This window comes from Perca flavescens, chromosome 20 (genome assembly GCF_004354835.1).
Source record: "Perca flavescens isolate YP-PL-M2 chromosome 20, PFLA_1.0, whole genome shotgun sequence".
Taxonomy (NCBI): domain Eukaryota; kingdom Metazoa; phylum Chordata; class Actinopteri; order Perciformes; family Percidae; genus Perca; species Perca flavescens.
The window spans coordinates 12,183,905-12,205,765 of NC_041350.1; the positions used below are offsets into that span (position 1 = coordinate 12,183,905).

The 21,861-nt window shown below is 43.6% G+C and overlaps 1 protein-coding gene and 1 long non-coding RNA gene across 7 annotated transcripts in view; one reads left to right on the forward strand and one right to left on the reverse strand.

The window, feature by feature from the left end:
- The window catches only part of erich1 (glutamate rich 1), a 23,307-nt gene extending 16,463 nt beyond the window's left edge, over window positions 1-6,844 (reverse strand). For 2 of the 6 annotated variants that reach the window (XM_028565242.1, XM_028565241.1), the window contains exons 1-4: window positions 6,071-6,467; window positions 5,231-5,372; window positions 4,930-5,076; window positions 1,494-1,874 (exon numbers count right to left, since the gene is read on the reverse strand). In XM_028565242.1, coding sequence (XP_028421043.1) covers window positions 1,494-1,874; window positions 4,930-5,076; window positions 5,231-5,291 — 589 coding nt within the window. In that variant the 5' untranslated portion in view covers window positions 5,292-5,372; window positions 6,071-6,467. The other 4 variants (XM_028565244.1, XM_028565243.1, XM_028565246.1 and 1 more) reach the window with 4 other exon arrangements.
- Window positions 5,804-21,419, forward strand: LOC114546469 (uncharacterized). The gene is made up of 3 exons (XR_003691058.1): window positions 5,804-7,099; window positions 20,856-20,910; window positions 21,365-21,419. It is a non-coding gene; the product is annotated as an uncharacterized LOC114546469 (long non-coding RNA).
- Window positions 21,420-21,861: the final 442 nt, after the last annotated feature.

The window sequence follows — 21,861 nt, forward strand, 5'->3', positions numbered from 1 at the left end:
ATATAATCCCTCCACCTAGTCCTGGGTCTTCCCCGAGGCCTCCTCCCAGCTGGACGTGCCTGGAACACCTCCCTAGGGAGGCGCCCAGGGGGCATCCTTACCAGATGCCCGAACCACCTCAACTGGTTCCTTTCGACGCGAAGGAGCAGCGGCTCTACTCCGAGCTCCTCACGGATGACTGAGCTTCTCACCCTATCTCTAAGGGAGACGCCAGCCACCCTCCTGAGGAAACCCATTTCAGCCACTTGTACCCTGGATATCGTTCTTTCGGTCATGACCCAGCCTTCATGACCATAGGTGAGGGTAGGAACGAAAACTGACTGGTAGATCGAGAGCTTTGCCTTCTGGCTCAGCTCTTTTTTAAACTACGGTGCGATAGATTGAATGTAATACCGCACCCGCTGCGCCGATTCTCCGACCAATCTCCCGCTCCATTGTCCCCTCACTCGCGAACAAAACCCCAAGGTACTTGAACTCCTTCACTTGGGGTAAGGACTCATTCCCTACCTGGAGTAGGCACTCCATCGGTTTCCTGCTGAGAACCATGGCCTCAGATTTAGAGGTGCTGATCCTCATCCCAACTGCTTCACTCTCGGCTGCGAACCGATCCAGTGAGTGCTGAAGGTCACAGGCCGATGATGCCATCAGGACCACATCATCTGCAAAGAGCAACGATGAGATCCCCAGCCCACCGAACTGCAACCCCTCCCCACCCCGACTATGCCTCGATATCCTGTCCATAAATACTACAAACAGAATCGGTGACAAAGCGCAGCCCTGGCGGAGGCCAACCCTCACCTGAAATGATTCCGACTTACTGCCGAGAACCCGGACACAGCTCTCACTTTGGTCGTACAGAGATTGGATGGCCCTGAAAAGAGACCCCCTCACCCCATACTCCCGCAGCACCTCCCGGGGGACCCGGTCATACGCCTTTTCCAGATCCACAAAACACATCTAGACCGGTTGGGCATACTCCCAGGCTCCCTCCAGGATCCTTTGAGTGAAGAGCTGGTCCGTTGTTCCACGACCAGGACGGAATCCGCATTGTTCCTCTTCAACCCGAGGTTCGACTATCGGCCGAACCCTCCTTTCCACCACTGCAATTTTAGCTTTTACAATTCAATCCAATTACTGATGCTATGTTTTTGACTATTCTGTTTAGGTCACTGTCACATCACATCTCAAAAAAGCACAGATGTGCTGTGGCAGAAGTGCAATGAATTCTGTCAAAAAACTTTTTTTTATTAACACATTCAGCATTTTGCAAAATGTAATTATGGGTTTGTAAACTAAATCTGCGAAAGCCATCAGATGTGTGCACCAAATACCCAAATTAATCAGAAATCAAACTATTCCTTGGCAGGGTGTTACATTTCCAAATATTCACATTTAAGGAGCACAAGCTGTAGCAATGGCAACAGGATTTAGCACAGAGAACGTAAGAAACTAGCTGATCCAAAGAGGCAAGCACCGCTCCGCTCAATACTTACAATCTGACATATAGATTTCCATTGTTGTCCTGAGGAAGTCTGACACCTCAACAGCTCTCCTCTCATTATCCTCCTCCTCCTCCTCCTCCTCCTCCCCCCCATCCTTTCGGTATGTGAACTCCAGGGCAGCGGCCTGGGGCATCAGACCCATGGAGAGCAGCTTCTCTTTGTGCCGTTTCTTCTTCAGGTTCCTCTTCTTGTTCCTGTTAATGCGCTCTCCTCCCTCATCCACGGTGTTGCGCTCAATCACTGAAGCTGCTCCATCTTTCCCAGAGTCTTGATGGAGGGTTAGTTTCCTTTTCCTTCTCCTCCTTTTTCTTTTATGTTCTACTTCCTCTTTATCTTGGTCTAGTTCTTCGTTGCTATCATGGATGTTCTCCTCTGTGGGCAACAAGATCATAAACTCTTGATTAGTTTAAAAACATTGCTAAACTTAATTAATGCATTATTCTGCATATTAAGAGTATAGGTGTATAGTATGCACCTCTACTAGCAAAATCAGAACTATACATATTAGACTCTTGTGTTCATAAAAACAGATTCTGTGTCACATATTGGAGGTGGGTGGGGATATGTCTAATAATGTGGCAGTGAAAATAAAGTTTACATGCACTGTACACCGTTTACCATGGAGCTTTGAGGTTCATCACTGGTTTTAAAGCCCCCACTCACCATTGTGAACTGTATGAACGTGTTGGGTGGCCTTCTCTGTCAACATGTAGACTGAAACATTCGCATATCCTCATATACAAGGCTATTTTAAGTCTACTTCCATCCTACCTTCTGACCTATATCAGTGTAAATAGTACTGGGACTTACAATTTTCGTTCCCAGGATGTTTTCCTTCGGTCTGTTTCAAAGGTTAGAACTGAACTGGGGAAAAAGACGTTTAAAGATGCAGTAGGTAAGACTTATACAACTAACTTTCTGTCATATTTGCTGAAACTGACCCTATGTTCCAGTAGAACTACATAAAGCAGTTAATTAAAAAAAACAAAAAATCCAGCTCCTCTGGCACCACCTCCAGCCTGTGCGATTTGCAAAAATCCAAAGCTCCCTGTTCATTTATACCAATCAGGGCCAAGGGGGGAAGGGGGGTCTAACTGTGTGTCAATCACTGCTCATGCACACACATTAATTTTCCCTTGTGGGGGGAGGGGCTTAGGAGACCGTTTGGCCTCTAGCAGTTACCTCCCCTTTCTCTCTTTGCCCACACAGATAATATGGCCCACCCATGAGAGAGAGACATCATGGCTTTCAAACGAGCAAAGTGGCAGTTGGTCAAGGCCACACCCCCACCCTCCACCTTGCCCCCCCTCTCTCCTCCTCAATAGCTACAGACACAGAAATGGCACATCCTAAGGAAAGCTCATTGTGGGACTGGCTCTAGTGGCTGTAATTCTGCACCATGGCTGAATTTTGGGAAAGAGACTTCAGATACAGTATGAAGGGACCACTAAGGTCTATATAAAAGCATCCAAAGAGCACCATGTCATGGAACCTTTAAGATTGAACATTAGTCTGGGGAGTCTGCTCTGTATTTTCTCTGCACAAGAGGCGTGATCAACGGCCATAGTTCAAATAACTCTGTACGCAATTGGATAGTCCGTCAACCAATCAGACCAACAATGCGGGTGACGTAGCAGCGTCAGCGGCATCAACGGGTTGCTGCCATGGAGTGCTGCGCTTCGGTGGCCGGCGTGTTGAATGTAAACAAGAAGCTGCTTGGTTGCTTCTCTATCGTCATCATGTTAAACCCGCCAATAGCGCGCCAGGTGGATAAGCCAGTTTGTGATTGGTTCTAGTCTTGGCCAGGACATTCTTGAAAAAGAGATTTTTTTTCCCTGGTTGAATAAAGGTTAAAAAAGAAGAACTGAGGGCTAAGCATAGGCTGTATAAAACTAAGGGCTAAGAGAGAGCAGGTTTCCCTCCAGCCAATCACTGCACCAGCTGATTCCACTAATTAGATACTTTTAGCTGATTGCATTCTAATCAGCACAATCAGCTGGTGTGGTTACTGATTGAAAAGAAAACCTGCGGGATCTTGGCCTCACATGGAACAAACTTAAGACTAAAGGTGGTTAATATAAGTACAGATGATGAAGATGTGGTGTCTGGCGACAGAATAGCAGACAAAATCATCTATTCAGTCTTTTTTAATTGTTTCTGTAATGATTATGTACACTGCATATACATCTCCCATTCTGCTTTTAACAATTTCCCTTATTTTAAATCCAGAACCTCTGAAGAAAATTGAAATAAAAACAGGGCCAATGCTGAGGTTGTCTTTGCACACATTCCGCCTACTTTATGGACATCATAATTAGAGCTCCTGCAGTTCTATTTCAGTTTTGCTGTTAGATTTCTTTCGCTGTCATTTTTTTTCAGTTGGTTTCCAGGTTAAAAAAAAATGGTATCAGTGTCAAATCTCTCTTCTGTCTGGTATGTCTTAGTACTTAAATCATAAATGTAAAGGTCCCATGACATGGTGCTTTTTGGATGCTTTTATATAGACATTACTGGTCCCCTAATACTGTATCTGAAGTCTCTTTCCCGAAATTCAGCCATGGTGCAGAATTACAGCCACTAGAGCCAGTCCCACAATGAGCTTTCCTTAGGATGTGCCATTTCTGTCTGTAGCTATTGAGGAGGAGAGAGGGGGGGCAAGGTGGAGGGTTCGGGTGTGTATATCTGGTAACTTAAAACGACCATAGAGGTTGTCTTATTCACTCTTAATACATTAATCATCATTACTATATCACATCAAGTAGTTATTGTTGTAGTGTTCCTATTTTATTATATTGATGGACCCAAGCTGACCTTAAACAGGACTTTGGATTGCAATTCCCATCAGGGCTCAGAGCCCGCTAAATCAAAAACGAGTTCAATTAAGGCGCTGTTTGGCAGACGAGTGCAGTTAATCAAAGTTAACCCTCATTTATAGTGGGCTGCGCTGCCTCAGCCAACAAATCTCTTCTATTTCATTGAGGTACAGCAGAAGCCTGTCAGGTGGATTGAGGTCCGCATTAAGGAAGATGATGAGTACAGAGACATGTGTAATGAGCCAGGACTCTTATTACAGTCTGCTCATTCCACCGGTTCATGACAAGAGAAGTGCAGATGGGGCGCAGACAAAATAAACTTTGAATGTTGCTTATCAACTGCAGCGTGAATAAGTTGTATACGTTTACTTTAATAGACAGATCAAAGTGAAAAACACCCAGGCTCAAACACCATCTGTGCTGCATTCAAGTTTTCCTCAGTTCAGAAACACACTTGATTACCACTATTTGGTTCCCTTGAGTGGCAAAGGCAATCAAGAATAGTGACTGTAATACATGACAGGGCCAACCTGGATTAACCCCATGCACTAAATCTCTCCTAGCTTAATGGTGCACTGTGCAAGTCCATAAATGTAAGATTATGGTCGTCTTACCAGCTGGGTCCTCAGCAGTATTTATGCTTTCTAACTGGGGGAGTGTGACAGGTTTCTCTGAATCTGTCTTGTAGTCTGCAGGAGGAGGTAGGACCGTGTACATCCGCCTGCCCTGATTGGTTGCGCTCTGTGTCGTCCCTGCATCTCCTGAGACAGACAAAAAAGAAAGTTATAAACTCCAATGGTCAGCAGGAGGGTGGTAGCAATTCTGCGTGTTTGGTGTCTTGGTATGTGAATGTGTGTATTATAAAAGTACTTTTGTAAGCACCGAGTTAAACTGTTGTACTGAATATGATCTCACCAATGACAGTGTCCTGTTGAGAGTCTTGTCTTTTCACATAGTTTTTTTTTGGATAAGGCATCTACAATGCTTGGTGGGCAGGGTTCCTTCTCCAGTTTGAGAGCTGCAGGGTAAAGCCTCTGGAGTACTTTTGATTGAAATACTTAGTGACACAAGAAAAAGGACAAAAACAGAGATACCACAACCTGTTAATCTGATACATTGTAAATATTGTCAAATATTATACTATTAATCTTAAACCTCATGCCAAAATCTAACATTTTAACAATGCAAATCAAAAATAGTGTGGAGTAACATACTTGTGATCAAACGTATTTTTGATTTAGTACAAATGAAGTCAAAAGGACAACCAGCTTGAGCACAACCTTAAAATTGCTGCTGCTTGATAGGCCATGTGCATAGTTAATGCTATACTACTACTACTACTACTACTACTACTACTACTACTAATAATAATAATAATAATAATAATATGGTGATAATATACGTCGTAAGGCACCACGTTTAAAAAGCGTTACCTAATACATATTGGTTAAAATCTAGCAACATCAAGCTGTCAGATATAACCAGAAACCAAGTTTAATCTGAACGCGAAATTGAAAGATTCTCGTATAAATTTAGCATAATCTGCTGTTGACACATTACAAATACATCGGTATCGGAGCGCAGTGTGAAAACTGACTGTAACATTAGCTATAATCCGACAGTGGAACACGTGCATTTGTTTACAATATAGCTACAACCCACAGAACGCGAGACTAAATGCTGCTAGCTACGTCAGCTAGCTAACTTTAGATGCATACAACAGTTATTGTTGTCGACGCAGCTGGTAATGCTCACCTTCTTTCCTACGTGCCATATCGACATATAAATCTGCGTAGAGGCGAAGAGGACGGAGACTTTAGTTTAACATGTGGCTATAGCTAATATGCTAGCAAGCTAGCGGAGTTAGCTAACCAGCCTGCTAGCTAGCTTTTAAAATTAGCTCACTTCATAACAGAGGTTTAACACATCAGTGAAATGATTGAGCTATGTAACATTCCGTGTTAAAAAATAGCTTAAGGAATAGCTAGAGCTAACTAACTATACTTAAACAATACTAAAAAGCAAGTACGCTCATCAAAGTGCAATAATGCTCGGACTCCTCTAGCTGCATTCTCCCCACAAGACTGCCTGGTACTGACTGCATAGTAACCTCGCTTGGTCTAGTCGCGCCGATTCCCATTCAAACTAATGCCAATTTATTGTAACCTTAGTTGTCAGAAAGGATAAGTACCCTGTACATAATCCATCAATATATTGTTTTAATCTGTAGAATCCATTCTTCAAATCGGCATATAAAGCAGCCTTGTTCGGTTTATATACAGAATATCATAGCATTCTTTGGAACTGCTCGTCCACTTAGTATTTGAAGAAAAACACATAGTAAGTCTAACATTAGCGATACGTTTTACTGAGGCAAATTGCTTCTGTGATATTAAATGAAAGGCGAATAAAATGTGACTCAGTGTACTTCGAAAATGATCTTGTCTCCCTGCCAAAAAAATCAAATCCAATTTGTTTAGGTTCATATAGACAGTTTAAATATTGCCAACTTTCTTTCCTGAATTGTGATGAGTGCGACGCATCAGACTAGAGCTCCCCATGTGTTTGAATCCTGTAATAACAGCGGTTTGGGGCGTGCGCACACTGAGCCAGCTGTAGGACGGGGTGGAAGCGAGATGAGAATACCAAGTAGGCGCCTCATGGCTCAGCATCAGCGCCGGGCTGAGTTAGGATTTGCGCACCCTCCAAACTTGGCTTGGGACCTCAGCATGTGAACGGGCTTTGCAGGAGGAGGATCCACCTAGGATGTCAGCTCTGAAGAAGGTAAAGCCCCCCTCTCTCTAATTAATCATTGATAACATATTTAACTCCAAGAATATAAAATATGCAAGATTCAAACATTGTATTTAATAATTTCACAGTAAATGAGAAGATGCATGCAATTGTGAAAATTGGGTGTGTTTAAGCAGTTTGGTTGCACAATTGTCTTAATTGGGCATGGTAATCAGACTTTTGGACTTTTGGCTTTTTTTTTATTTATAAAATTGTAATACCCTTCCATAGTTATTTAAACTATATTAATACCAAAAAAAGAAATCAAATGTATAATGCCAGACATCACAATAAACAAAATATGATGATTTTTTTCACATCACTTTTGCATGCACATGAATTTTGTTCACCACTCCTCTGATCTGCCTCACGAATGTCATTCCTGCACTTACGTTTATCCCCGAGGAGGAGGCTTGGATGAGGAGCATTTCAGGCAGAAAACAGCCCTCTTAGTACAAGGCTAACTTCTCAAATGGATGTTATGTCAGTTTCTGACGTTGAACTGTATACCATGTCGACTGTAGTCTATGTGGGTGTATGAGCTTCACTGAATATATATCTGACAGAGCCCAAACCCAGCACTGGTAATCTTCAATGAGAGTGGGGCTCCATACAGCTTAAAGAAAGAAGGCATTGGATGAGCCGTAGGTTTTGTAAGAATCAAGGAACTACACAGACCTGTGTAAACATGTTACATAATGCCTTGCAGTAAACAAGACATTGAACAGCATATGCACAATTCCCACCAGCCTTCTGATTTATCAAGTAGTGCGACTTGTACTCCTGGGAATGGGCGATTACTGGAATAGGAATCAAGCCTCTTCTGTTGTTGGGGATATTGCAAGATTAGAAAAAGTTAGCCGCCTGTTTGTGTAAAAAGCTTGTCATCACTGTCAGTTGTACATTGACACATTGTGTTGTTTAAGATTCATTGCAGTTGCAAGTATTGATGTCTCAGCTCCAATCGATTCCCTTGATTGAGCGACACAAAAAGAAAGGAAGTTGTATAGAATGCCTGCTTCAGCACTGCTGCCGAATCCACCGCAAATCCACAGTACTCAGCACGCACTGTGAGTGACAAAGTGCTGGCTGCCAGTGCTCACATAGTCAGACATTATAATCACAGAAGTGCTAAAAATAGGAGACCATATTCATTGCTATGCTTTAAAAGTTCAATGGAGTTATTGCTGTTTGCCCTCGCAGCTAGAAGTTTTACCAAGATGCTCCTGGATGTTACACTCCTACCCTGCTCAATAATACAAAAAGTCTTTATTTTTAGAAAGTAGTGGTCAGCAAGCCTTTCTTCAATGACACACAGCTGCTTGGGTGAAACATTGATGTGCAAGTGATGGACTTTTTTTCACTCACCCCAGTCTCTGAAACTAAGGGTGATTTGATTTGATTTGATTTATTTAATTGTAAGAGAGTGCCTTACACATGATAAAAGGACATCAAATACAATCGAGGATAAAAACACAATAAAGTCCAAGACTTATTTCCATTGTGGTCCTCAACACACATCAGGACAAGACAAGATACTCAATGACATAACATAAAAACAGGGTGCACTGCACAGCAGTTCATTCATACACGGAAACTGCATTTTCTGGCATAGTAACAAGCATGTTTTATTTCGGGTCCGAGAAAAGTTTCCAATGTTCATTTATTATGCAAGTGGCAAGAAGTGTTATAGAGCAGTGGTAGTGGCAGCAAGCACTCAGTAGCAAACATAATTACGTTTAATCAATAAGGAGGGTAATTGACAGTATCTTTGTGTGTGAGGATTTGTGTGTATTGCCTTGGTGTGCCTGTGTAATATGCATATGTGGCTATACCGAAGAGAGAGGGAACCTGTGGATGAACAGGTGGCAGGTGAGAAATGCATGTCACCTCTCTAAGTCCTTATGTGACTGAAAAATAAATTACTTTTCACTTAACAGCTTTAGGGGGGCTCCACCTTTCACCTCATCCACATCACTCCCTCTGCTTTAAACCAGACTTTTAATGAAAGCCTGATGATTCATACAAGAAATCTTTACTCATTCTACCAGGCAATATCTTAACTTAAAAAGAAGAGAGCGTACAAAGAATAAAAGTCAAAATAAACTAATTGGACACCATTTCCCCTCAGAAGCACTTTGGAATTGAAGGCAGCTCGTTTCAGGATGTTTCCAACGCTGCTGTCAAATTGCTTGCATTCAAACATACATGCCCACCCACACACACACACACACACACACACACACACACACACACACACACACACACACACACACACACACACACACACACTCACAGAGTTGTCAATGGGAAGCTTGTGTGAACTCTGCCTACTTGGCAGTGACATGATAAGGCTCTCATAATCTGTTTGAAGATGCATAGAAAACTTGAAATGCTACATTTATGTGTGTGGTGATGTCATTTTGGTCTATGGGGGAGAGCAGCAGCGGTGAATGTAGACACGTCCGACTAAAAGTACATGTTCAAACATTCAGCAGGCTCTTTTCTTATTCATCCGCTCAACGTGACCGATGTGTTTCCGCTTTCTCACTTCATGTCCCATTCTTTTTATCCTTCTCTCTCATTTTGATACTTTCTCTTACCTGCACATGCATCTTATTCACCTTATTTCTTCTGTCTCTGTTTTATGTCTCCATTCATTCCCTGATGAATGCCCCTCCCCCCCTCACATCTGTAATAGTTTGGCTTCCGGAGAGGGATGCTGAGGGAATGTAGGGGATGGATGGGACCGAGATTTATAAATCTAATAATGCACGAGAGCCAAATGTGTACTGTACAGTATGTGATTTTTTTGTGTGCGTATCTGTGTATACCCGTGCACCAATACTACACAGTTAATTACCTTTATGCTGGGATGGACACAGATCGTCCAGGCACGTGGGTGTCATTGCACATTCCCCCAGTGTTATTGTTACTGCAATAGCTGCCACATAGCCTTAAGTCAGATGGGACTCATTACAAGGTCCATTAGCAAGCTGGTATACTATCTGTAACCTTTCCTCTCTTTTCTAATTGTCTTAAATACAGACACTTTAATCCCAGTTCGTAATATCATCATTTATAATGATTTTACCAGACTGCCTTTGTCAGCCAGATGAGTACATTTTCATCATAACAGCAGCTGTCTTTGATAGTTGGCACAGCAGAGAAAGGACTGTCTCTTGTCAGCTGTATGCCTTTGAAACTCTTTGACTGGAAACAAAAGTAAATCATTTCATGGTCTTAAAGGAATTATAAAAGTGCCCCTTTAGGCCCACTGTCAAAATGTGAAATTTGATACTAATGCAAGCGAGAGACCCCGTACACTCCAAGTGTACTTGAGGTCTGCCTTGTAGAGGCGAAAAGCCCAGCTCTTTTACAACCAAGTCTGTACCAGATCCTTTAAACCAAGCATGAACTTGAATATATTGGCAGCCCAATATAGCGAAGGACATCAAGGCAGCAGATTTCTTGATTGGGACAGGTCTAAGAGATTTGATTAAGCTCCAGAGAATTACTTAGTGCTTTAATCGCTTCAATTCAGTCAAGTTGTTTAACATAAATGGCAGTTTTTCTTCTACAATTCCCTTGTTGCTTTTGTTCAATGACTGAATACAGAAATCAGCAGACATGGATGTATGCTGCTGTTGCTATGATTACTGTGCACCTACGCGCGTTTCACATTTTGGGGAGCTTACCATTGGTCATTTCCACTGTCCCCCTCCAACCTTTGGCATATGCACTTATGACATTATTAATCGGAATTCATGTAGATTATCTCTTAATGCGTCATGCTAGCATTCTAGGTAAAAGCTTTGACCTCTGTCCAACCCATAGAAATATATAAAGATGGAAGCCAAAATATCCCGGATACAGGCGCTGCCATGTTGCGCTGGTCATCATGTTGGCTGCTTGTCATTTGAGTTTGCGCAGTAGGGACTGGGGTTGGAGCAGCAGTATTGAGGTCCCGCCCATACACCTGCCAGACTCAATCGCGAGTCAATCACAGCTTACAATGATGATGTTACACCCAGTTTTTATAGAATCAAATAACTAATTTAAACCAAAAATGAACACTTGAACATACATCACTGTGATAAGAACTATCTAAAATGACAGAAACCATCTTTAGGAAAAATTGATTTGAAGTGTGTTTTGATTTTGATGTCCCATCTGCTTACATAGAGGGTGCAGGGTTTATGGCCTATACTTCAGCCAGCCACCAGGGGGCGATCAAGATGTTTTGGCTTCACTTTTGGGGAGCCGTAATACTGTCATATACATTCTATTGCTGCGTTTCATTTACCTCAGAAGTTGGAGGTTGGAACGGGGAATGATGTCACACCGTTGACTGCGTTCCAGTAATGAGTCAGAAAACTATTATATTTAATGTGGCGGGAGGACTCTATCCATGTTAGCCATTGCTAGCAATATCAGTTGATAACAACGCATTATGCGGTATTTTGCTTGTACAAACACCGTAGCAAGTTGGAATTTCCAAGATCCCAGTTCAACTGGAACGCACCATATGGTCCAACTTTGCAAACAAGTCCCTGCATTTTCCAGATGCACCACTTGTCTCCATGCATGAACATCTGGAGGAGATCTCAGCTTCCCATTTTCCCTTTCATCTACATGCCTACCCATGTCTCTGGTGGTGCATATTCTAAATAAGTGAAGTGAAGGTCAACATGTTTTAGTACAGATGTTTACTAAAATGTACCAAATGCGTAGTAAAGTGGTATCTCTGAGACTGAGAGTGCCATAAAGTTCCCATTTCATATTGATGTTGTTCCTATGACGATGGAGGGTATTGAATGCTGGATGTAATGAAGGCTACACATTTTAGAGAGATTAATTTGCACGCAAAGCTTTGTAGAACTTACAGTTGTGATTTGTTACTGACAAGGTTAGAGAGGTGTCAGTTTTGACTGCATTATATTGAAAGGTGCTTCTAATATTTTGTCGACTTCTGTGTGTTGTGTCTCTTTAGCTTTTGCTGGGGTGAGTGGTTACAGTGCAAACCTTATCTTCTGCTCCATCGGCAACCCACTACTTTTGATAGCTTGGCTGGATAAGATGGGAGAAGGCAGAGCTTAAGGCTAACAGTGGAGTGACTCTACTTCCCGTCCGTCCTCTCAGATCTCCATTAGCTCACCAGGAGTTGCACTCTGGCTTTCAGCGGCAGGCGCCACGATATCCTATTATACACTTCCACTTGTGATAATTGCCTGTAGCCAGCAGTAATAGTGTCGGGAGATAGATAGTGAGCCTGGATGTCTGTGCGTGTGTGTGTGTGTGTGTGTGTGTGTGTGTGTGTGTGTGTGTTATTGTGGCCAGTATGTAGACAGGTATTTGCTTTGTGAGCATCCTGAAACAGCACTAGGACAAGAGCGGTTCCTGTTGACCGCTCTCAGCCATGGTCAAACTAGGCTGCTTTATCCAGTGCCTTAAATAAACCTGGTGCATTGGAGCCTGACTTGTTTTGAGGCATTTACACCAAAGTCTAGTACAACCAGGTTGACAGGGTTCACACACATCACCACGGTCACCACTGGGAGAAGAATAAGAAGAACCTACTTAAAGAAACTACTTTACTTTTTAAACTACTACTTTACTTGAACCTTTTAATGTCGTAATTTTGCTTTTATGAGCATCAGGTTGTGCATAAGTTCAATCAGAGAGGCTCTTTCTGATCCTCACTCTCCAGTCTGATGAGGCAGGCTCTATCAAACAGTAGATAAAAACAATCTCCCAGATAAATGGACTAGTCGGGGGGGAAAAGTAATATGTACTCTTGTATCTGGGGTCATTTTCAGAGAGCTATCAGAGAGAAAAGTTTTCTCATGGACTCAAATGGTGTGTGATTCACCTGAGTCGGCCCATTTGATTGTTCATCTCAGTTAATGAGCATGCATTTGGTTGTTCCTCTCTTCTTTGGCTTCTGTCTCAACAGTCTTTGTGTTTGTCTGTTGAGTGCTCTTATACTTTAAAGTATGTCTCTGTGAATAGAGCCATGTAACTAAATGCCTGCTTTGTCCAAGACATGTAACTGTATTGGAACCAACAATCGAAAAGTTGTAGAAAAAAACCCTGCATTAGCCTTGTTTTTGGTTTGGTTTGGTTTGGTTTTTATTTTTATGGATATAGAAAGACAACAAGGGGATCCAAGGGATAACATGTAAAAGTGAAAAACACTTTTTTCCAACATGGTCCCTGATGTAAGAGAACAGGACATACAACACATGCAAACACATACAGTCCTAAGATTAAAACAATAAATAAAAAAAATAAAACTACACATCAAAAAACCAGCTAAATCACCATGACCTACCAAACAATAAATTTCTCTGTCCCCAATCTAGATTTTATTTCCCCTAATTATCTATTTTATTCCATAAGTAGGCCCTAACTTTATGTCTAAAATCCCTTTTCAGATTATTCTCAGAAAAAAAGCATCATAGTATAGAATAACTTAAATGGATGCAGTAGTAGTGAATTTCCATGTGTTACTCGCTACTTTACTTTTTATCTAATTTTTATTTGAGGAGTCGTTCTAGAAGTGGCGGACGTTGATGCTATCGTAGACATAAGGTATATATATATAAATTATGTTGATAGCTTTTATATCATATCTTGGAAATCTGTGAATCCAGTCCTGTAGCATTCTTGAACAAATATGCTTAAAATACAGAAATGAAAAAGTAAATATTCCTTAATCAGCATTTGCTTAATTTTATAGCGTGCTTGATGACCAAAATACTGTCTTTTACTCTATGCTATTATCTTTTACATTTCCAAGAGAAATGTAACAGGTTGATAATATGGAAAGTTACTGGAAACATCTACTTTAGGGGTGTTTAATGATCCGCTATGTCTCCACTGAATCCTTTTCCCCCACAGCCTCAGGCTACAAGAGAATGGCAACCAGTCCTATAACAATCCTATTTACCATCATAGAAGAGTATGATGGTAAATTGCTGCAACGTTGCCAAATGGAACCTTATATTAACTCGCTGACTTAATGGGGTTTAAAGACTCATTGACAAGATTGGGTCTCTAGTCCTCAGGACACTGATTTGGATTGTCTTTGAGGATTTATTTTTTTATTTTGATGAATATCCATTGATTATGACAAAAACTGCAAAACTGTTAAATTAACAGATTTATTGGGTGATGGAAATTTATTAGATTTTTAATATAATCAAGGTTATATTTTTCATGTATGGCTGGTCTAAAAAAATAAAATAAAATTAGGCTGGCCATAAACTGTGATTTGAATGAAACCAACTATCCAAATCTATGAATAATGTTCGATAAACCATCTGTGCAAATACCCAAACAATACAATGTTTTAGTTTTTTCTGGTTTCCCAGTTGTGTGTCCATGGCATTGTCCTGGTGTGTCTTGTAAATCTAGTGAAAACAGGGTAACATAAATCCTCTCTTGTGCTCATCCCAAGATAAGCTTAAAAAGACAAACAAATGGATGCCCAACGCATTTTCTCATGTGAAATTAGAAGCCTTGCCTCCAGACTCCAATCCTTTTAAAGCCTAAATGAGAGGCAACTGACAGCTCTGTGTGTCTGAAACACTAAAGAGTGTCCCTGACAGTTCGTTTTCCACACTCCTCCAGTACAAGTCTGCCAGCCAGCCAGATAGTCAGCATCAATTATAACTACATCATGCAGCTGTGTGAGTCATTACAAACCAATCATTGCATCTCTGGTCTCTGCAGAGACCGTACGAACAGATTTGTCACGTACGTGTGATTTAAGAACATTTGTGGCATTGATATATCGGCAACATTTCAGTATAGCTGTCACTCCAACGGCTGCTTCAGAATCTACATGCAGGTCTCTGTTCACTATCATCCTATGTTGCACCTACAGTTTAACATCACATACTGTAGGCTATAATGATGCCTATATCTCTGTGATTGTCACTCTCCCTTGACCGCATCCCATATAACTCATGAACCGCTTTGCCTTAGAAAAAAGTCAAAACATTCCCTCTTTGAGTCTGTAAGTCTGTTAGAGTACAGATCTGCTTTAATGACACTGTGCTGACATCTGTTCTATTGATATATTCCATGTAATTGTTTTAGGTCTTCTACCACTGCTGGCACTGCAAAACGTTATTATCTGATTATCTATCTTGTTTTCACTCTTTAGTATTATTTTTGTGAATGAAACTTGTCCACTCACATAGCAGAACACACAGCTATATATGGCAGTTTGAAGGGCATTGAAACAAGTGATTTACATTATCCAACTAAGAGAGTTTGTGACTCTGATTTGGAGTAGTCTTAAAGTGATGGTTCGGAGTAATTTCACCCTAGGGTGCTTTGCACCATGACCTCGAGCCAAACACCCCCCCAGAAGTTTTTTTCACCTGGGTCGAACATTGGGAGAGTTAGCGTAGAGTAGCGTTATCAGCTGAATAGCTTAGTGCAGGGGCTAATGGACCCACGTTTGTATCTCGTAAGTTACCCCACTAATAATGCCCGAAATGATACCAAACGTCTACAGTAGTACAAATAGGTTATGCACTCATAAAACGATGGATTGGAAAGTTTGTAAGTACACCAGAAGTTTATGAACACTTGCCTGCTCTCTTCTGCTAGCTGCTGCTGCTGCTGCTACCTGCAGTTAGTGCTTAGGGTTGTCTACAAATTACAACACCAAAAAGAGATACAACAAAAATATTTATTAATTTAATGATTAAATAAGGTAATGTCTCCAAACTTACCTCAATTATTACTTGTCTCCTGCTAGTTATACTACAGCACTTACTTAAAAAAAAAAGTTAAATTAAAAAATATTTTTGTTGCATCTCTTTTCGGTGTTTTTGTAGACGTCCCTAAGCACTCGTCTTACAGCAGCAACAACAATAGCAGAGAGCAGAAGCCAGCAGGCAAGTGTTATTTACATAAACTTCTGGTGTACTGTTTTATGAGTGCATAACCTATTTTTACTACTGTAGATGTTTGGTATCATTTCGGGCATTATTAGTGGGGTAACTTACGAGATACAAACATGGGTCCATTAGCCCCTGCGCTAAGCTATTCAGCTGATAACGCTACTCTACGCTAACTCTCACAATGTTCGACCCAGGTGAAAAAAGCTTCTGGGGGGGTGTTTGGCTCGAGGTTATGGTGCAAAGGACCCTAGGGTGAAATTACTCTGAACCATCCATCCATCCATCTTTGTCCGCTTATCCGTCGGGTCGTGGCGGTAGCAGCTCCAGCAGGGGACCCCAAACTTCCCTTTCCCGAGCCACATTAACCAGCTCCGACTGGGGGATCCCGAGGCGTTCCCAGGCCAGGTTGGAGATATAATCCCTCCACCTAGTCCTGGGTCTTCCCCGAGGGCTCCTCCCAGCTGGACGTGCCTGAAACACCTCCCTAGGGAGGCGCCCAGGGGGCATCCTTACCAGATGCCCGAACCACCTCAACTGGCTCCTTTCGACGCAAAGGAGCAGCGGCTCTACTCCGAGCTCCTCACGGATGACTGAGCTTCTCACCCTATCTCTAAGGGAGACGCCAGCCACCCTCCTGAGGAAACCCATTTCGGCCGCTTGCACCCTGGATCTCATTCTTTCGGTCATGACCCAGCCTTCATGACCATAGGTGAGGGTAGGAACAAAAACTGACTGGTAGATTGAGAGCTTTGCCTTCTGGCTCAGCTCTCTTTTCGTCACAACGGTGCAATAAATTGAATGTAATACCGCACCCGCTGCGCCGATTCTCCGACCAATCTCCCGCTCCATTGTCCCCTCACTCGCGAACAAGACACCAAGGTACTTAAACTCCTTCACTTGGGGTAAGGACTCATTCCCTACCTGGAGAAGGCACTCCATCGGTTTCCTGCTGAGAACCATGGCCTCCGATTTAGAGGTGTTGATCCTCATCCCAACCGCTTCACACTCGGCTGCGAACCGATCCAGTGAGTGCTGAAGGTCACAGGCCGATGATGCCATCAGGACCACATCATCTGCAAAAAGCAGCGATGAGATCCCCTGCCCACCGAACTGCAACCCCTCTCCACCTGACTACGCCTCGATATCCTGTCCATAAATACTACAAACAGGATTGGTGACAAAGTGCAGCCGTGGCGGAGGCCAACCCTCACCTGAAACGAGTCCGACTTACTGCCGAGAACCCGGACACAGCTCTCGCTTTGGTTGTACAGAGATTGGATGGCCCTGAGAAGGGACCCCCTCACCCCATACTCCCGCAGCACCTCCCACAGTATCTCCCGGGGGACCCGGTCATACGCCTTCTCCAGATCCACAAAACACATGTAGACTGGTTGGGCATACTCCCAGGCTCCCTCCAGGATCCTTGCGAGAGTAAAGATCTGGTCCGTTGTTCCACGACCAGGACGGAATCTGCATTGTTCCTCCTCAACCCGAGGTTCGACTATCGACCAAACCCTCCTTTCCAGCACCCTGGAGTAGACTTTACCGGGGAGGCTGAGAAGTGTGATACCCCTGTAATTGGCACACACCTTCTGGTCCCCCTTTTTGAAAAGGGGAACCACCACCCCGGTCTGCCACTCCTTAGGCACCGTCCCAGACTTCCACGCAATGTTGAAGAGGCGTGTCAACCAAGACAACCCCTCCACACCCAGAGCCTTAAGCATTTCTGGACGGATCTCATCAATCCCTGGGGCTTTGCCACTGTGGAGTTGTTTAACTACCTCAGCAACTTCCACCAGGGAAATTGACGACATTCCCCCACCATCCTCCAGCTCTGCCTCTACCTTAGAGGGCCTATTAGTTGGATTTAGGAGTTCCTCAAAGTGCTCCTTCCACCGCCCTATTACCTCCTCAGTTGAGGTCAACAGCGTCCCATCCTTACTGTACACATCTTGGATGGTTCCCCGCTTCCCCCTCCTGAGGTGGCGAACGGTTTTCCAGAAGCACCTTGGTGCCGACCGAAAGTCCTTCTCCATGTCTTCTCCTAACTTCTCCCACACCCGCTGCTTTGCCTCTTTCACGGCAGAGGCTGCAGCCCTTCGGGCCCCTCGGTACCTTGCAACTGCCTCCGGAGTCCTCTGGGATAACATATCCCGAAAAGACTCCTTCTTCAGTCGGACAGCTTCCCTGACCACCGGTGTCCACCATGGTTACCGCCCCTTGAGGCACCTAAGACCCTAAGACCACAGCTCCTAGCCGCGGCTTCATCAATAGAAACTTTGAACATTTTCCACTCGGGTTCAATGCCCCCAGCTTCCACAGGGATGCACGAAAAGCTCCGCCGGAGTTGTGAGTTGAAAGTCCAAAACACACGGCCTCAGATCAGATGAAACGATTATAAAATCGATCATTGACCTTTGGCCTAGGGTGCTCTGGTACCAAGTACACTTATGAGCATCCCTATGTTCGAACATGGTGTTCGTTATAGACAATCCATGACTAGCACAGAAGTCCAACAACAAACAACCACTCTGGTTTAGATCAGGGAGGCCGTTCCTCCCAATCACGCCTCTCCATGTGTCTCCATCATTGCCCACGTATGCGTTGAAGTCCCCCAGCAGAACTATTGAGTCCCCCACTGGAGGCCCATACAGGACTCCACGCAAGGTCTCCAAGAAGGCTGAATACTCCGAACTCTTGTTTGGCGCATATGCACAAACAACAGTCAGAGTTTTCCCCCCCACAACCCGCAGGTGTAGGGAGGCGACCCTCTCGTCCACCGGGGTAAACTCCAACATAGCGGCGCTCAGCCGGGGGCTTGTGAGTATCCCCATTCCCGCCCGGCGCCTCACACCCTGGGCAACTCCGGAGAAGAAAAGAGTCCAACCCCTATCCAGGAGTATGGTTCCAGAACCGAGACTGTGCGTCGAGGTAAGCCCCACCAGATCCAACCGGTAGCGCTCCACCTCCCGCACAAGCTCCGGCTCCTTCCCCCACAGAGAGGTGACATTCCACGTCCCCAGAGCCAGCGTCTGCTGCCCGGGTCTGGTCTGTCGAGGCCCCTGACCTTCACTGCCACCCGTGTGGCAGCGCACCCGACCCCAGCGGTGGTCCTCCCACAGGTGGTGGGCCCATGGGATGGAGAGGGAGTTGCTACGTTGCTTCTTCGGGCTGTGCCCAACCGGGCTCCGTGGCAAACCCGGCCACCAGGCGCTCGCTGACGAGCCCGCCATCTGGGCCTGGCTCCAGACGGGGGCCCCGGGCTTCCTCCGGGCAGGGTAACTTCACCTCTTCCTCGTTGGCTCATAGGGTTACTGAACCATCACTTTAAAACCTCACAGAAAAAAAGTAAGAGGGATTTAGGATACAATAATATTCTTGCATGTGGCCCAGTGACTGTGAGCAATCAAACAAATCTACCATGGAATGGCACCATAACAAGGTGTTTGAAACAGAAGTAGGGGTCCTGAGTTTAAAAGTCCAACGTGAGCTGAGTTGACTAGATTATAAGGACAGATGCAGTGTTTATATTAATGCAGGATTACCCCTCCTCTTGATATGCTGATGATAAAGTAGAATATGAGACTGTATGACAGGAGTCTACTTGAGGCCCTCCTCCTGAATGAATGATGTAGTTGGTTGGTATCTCTTTGAATATCCCCCAGAAAGAAACCATTAGAGTTAATATATATTTTTCTTCTCTCTCTTTTCAAGAGGTAACTTTTATGTGACACTTATCTGATTGGTCTTGTTCATTCTCAGAGAGGAATAAAATCATTGAGAGACAGAAGAGCCTGACATAACCACCATATGCAAATGCAAAGGAATTTTAACACTATCACGAGGAACAAAGGGGAGAAAAAGAAGAGGACAACCGTCTATATTACAAAAGTCATTTTGCACAATAATGTGCCTGCCAGTCAGAGACAAGGACGAGCGGTGTTAGCACCTGCCGAGCCACCTCCGCATCTCCTTCTTTGTTTTGGTTCCCGGGAAATTCTGCATATTTGTGCCTTGAGAACACCAATAATGGTATTCAGCGTCACAGCAATGCTGTCACAAAACTGTCATCATACAAAGAAATGAAAAAAGGATACTATTCAAAACCTTCACTTACAGAAGACATGGTAGCAAAATATCAGCAGCTAATATACAATTTAGGATTGATTACATTTTTAGTCAACTCCTCACAGAGAAGATTGTAAGCATTCATTATTGTGTATGACCACCTTGTACTTGTGAAAGGTGCAATAATTGGCTGTTGTATTTGCTGCTACAACTTCCTGGCATGTGAAGCTGCTGATAGAGCAGAGAAAGCTTCTTAAATTGGCCCATTGATGTGACCACACCAGATTGACTGATAACATTGCCAACCTTTCTCCCATCTCAATCCGGTGTTGTTGTTTTTCACATCGCTGTGCTGTTCCGTCCCAATGGAGTCTAAGTGTATCATATTCTCCTTCACAGTCCATTCAACCCACCTTTGACTTTTTTTTTTCTGTGTGAATCAATCAGAGATACACAGTTGAAAATGAACCTTCAGCACACATATCCACACCGGGACCATCATTTAGTGCTCCATTGCTCAGATCATGGTGCGGAAGGTCCTAGATAAATATGGGAGCAGCTCCTTTTGATGCAAATGGTGTGAGAAATGGGGTGTATCTTGCTACTCTGTAATTGTGGATTGCAGCATGGCTCAGTGCTTTTCCTCTAAGCTCCACCTTGGTTATCTGCTTTGAGCTGCGGTGATATTAACATCTTTCACTCTCTTCCTCCCTCTTTCTCCCTCTCTCTCTCCCCCCTCCTTTGTTGTTTCTTGGAAGGTGTTGCCAGGCATACTGAAGAAGCACTGCTGTATCGTACCAGACAGGAACACAGGTAAGGGCCAAACAGATGTCCCCTCTCCAGTAAACATACCAGTCACACACAGTACCGAGACAGAAGGAGAGAGCCAGTCAGTGGGGATAATGAGTGGGTGGTGATGCCGGGGGATGGATGCTCAGTGGATGGGTCTACCTGTTTTTGTGTGTACATCTGTAGACTTATACGGCTTATACTGTACCTTGTCTGCTGGCTATATGCACTCTTACTTACTAATGATTTTCATATAGTTTTTTATGTAGTGAAACATCCCGTGTTTTACAATTTGGCCACAAACTGATCCCTTTATCATTGCGATTCTTAATGTTACCGCTAGCAAAATTGACATTTAAGATCACATGGGGTTCTCTGTGTGGCGTAATTTTCTCCACTTAATGTCAGAGTGAGGGAAAGATTTGGGGGCAGTTTTTGTGAACATGTGATGACGACAGGCTTCTTCACATCATTGCAGGTTTGAAGAGGTTGCTGATGAAATTGAAGAGCAGGGGGATATACTCAGGTACCTGGCCATAGTCCTCAAAATAATGACTTCTTCTACTTCTACTATTTTCTGTGCGTTTACTTTTGGGGCGACTTAACCTCTCCTCTGGACTGCAATGACATTGCATGCTCACGGGCTTGCACGCCATCCATCCCACTAACAAATCCTCACGAATGATGCTCCAACGCTTAATGGCTATGTAGTAGTTTGCTCATTTGTCAGTCTCATGGCCTTTTTGTCATCTTCGTAATAACTGCCGACTGCAGTGAACTTGGTCCTCTGTTTTGCATTTTGATGCTGCAAACAGTACAAGACCGATGTCTTTCTTTTGAATTTTGTATTTCTCACATGCATGATTAGAAAACTAACTGCATACCCATCTCAGGTGTGAGACACATGCTGAAAAGTAAAATCAAAGGCACAGCAACCTTGGCGATAGAGAGAGACTCGGAAAAAAGTTATGAGTT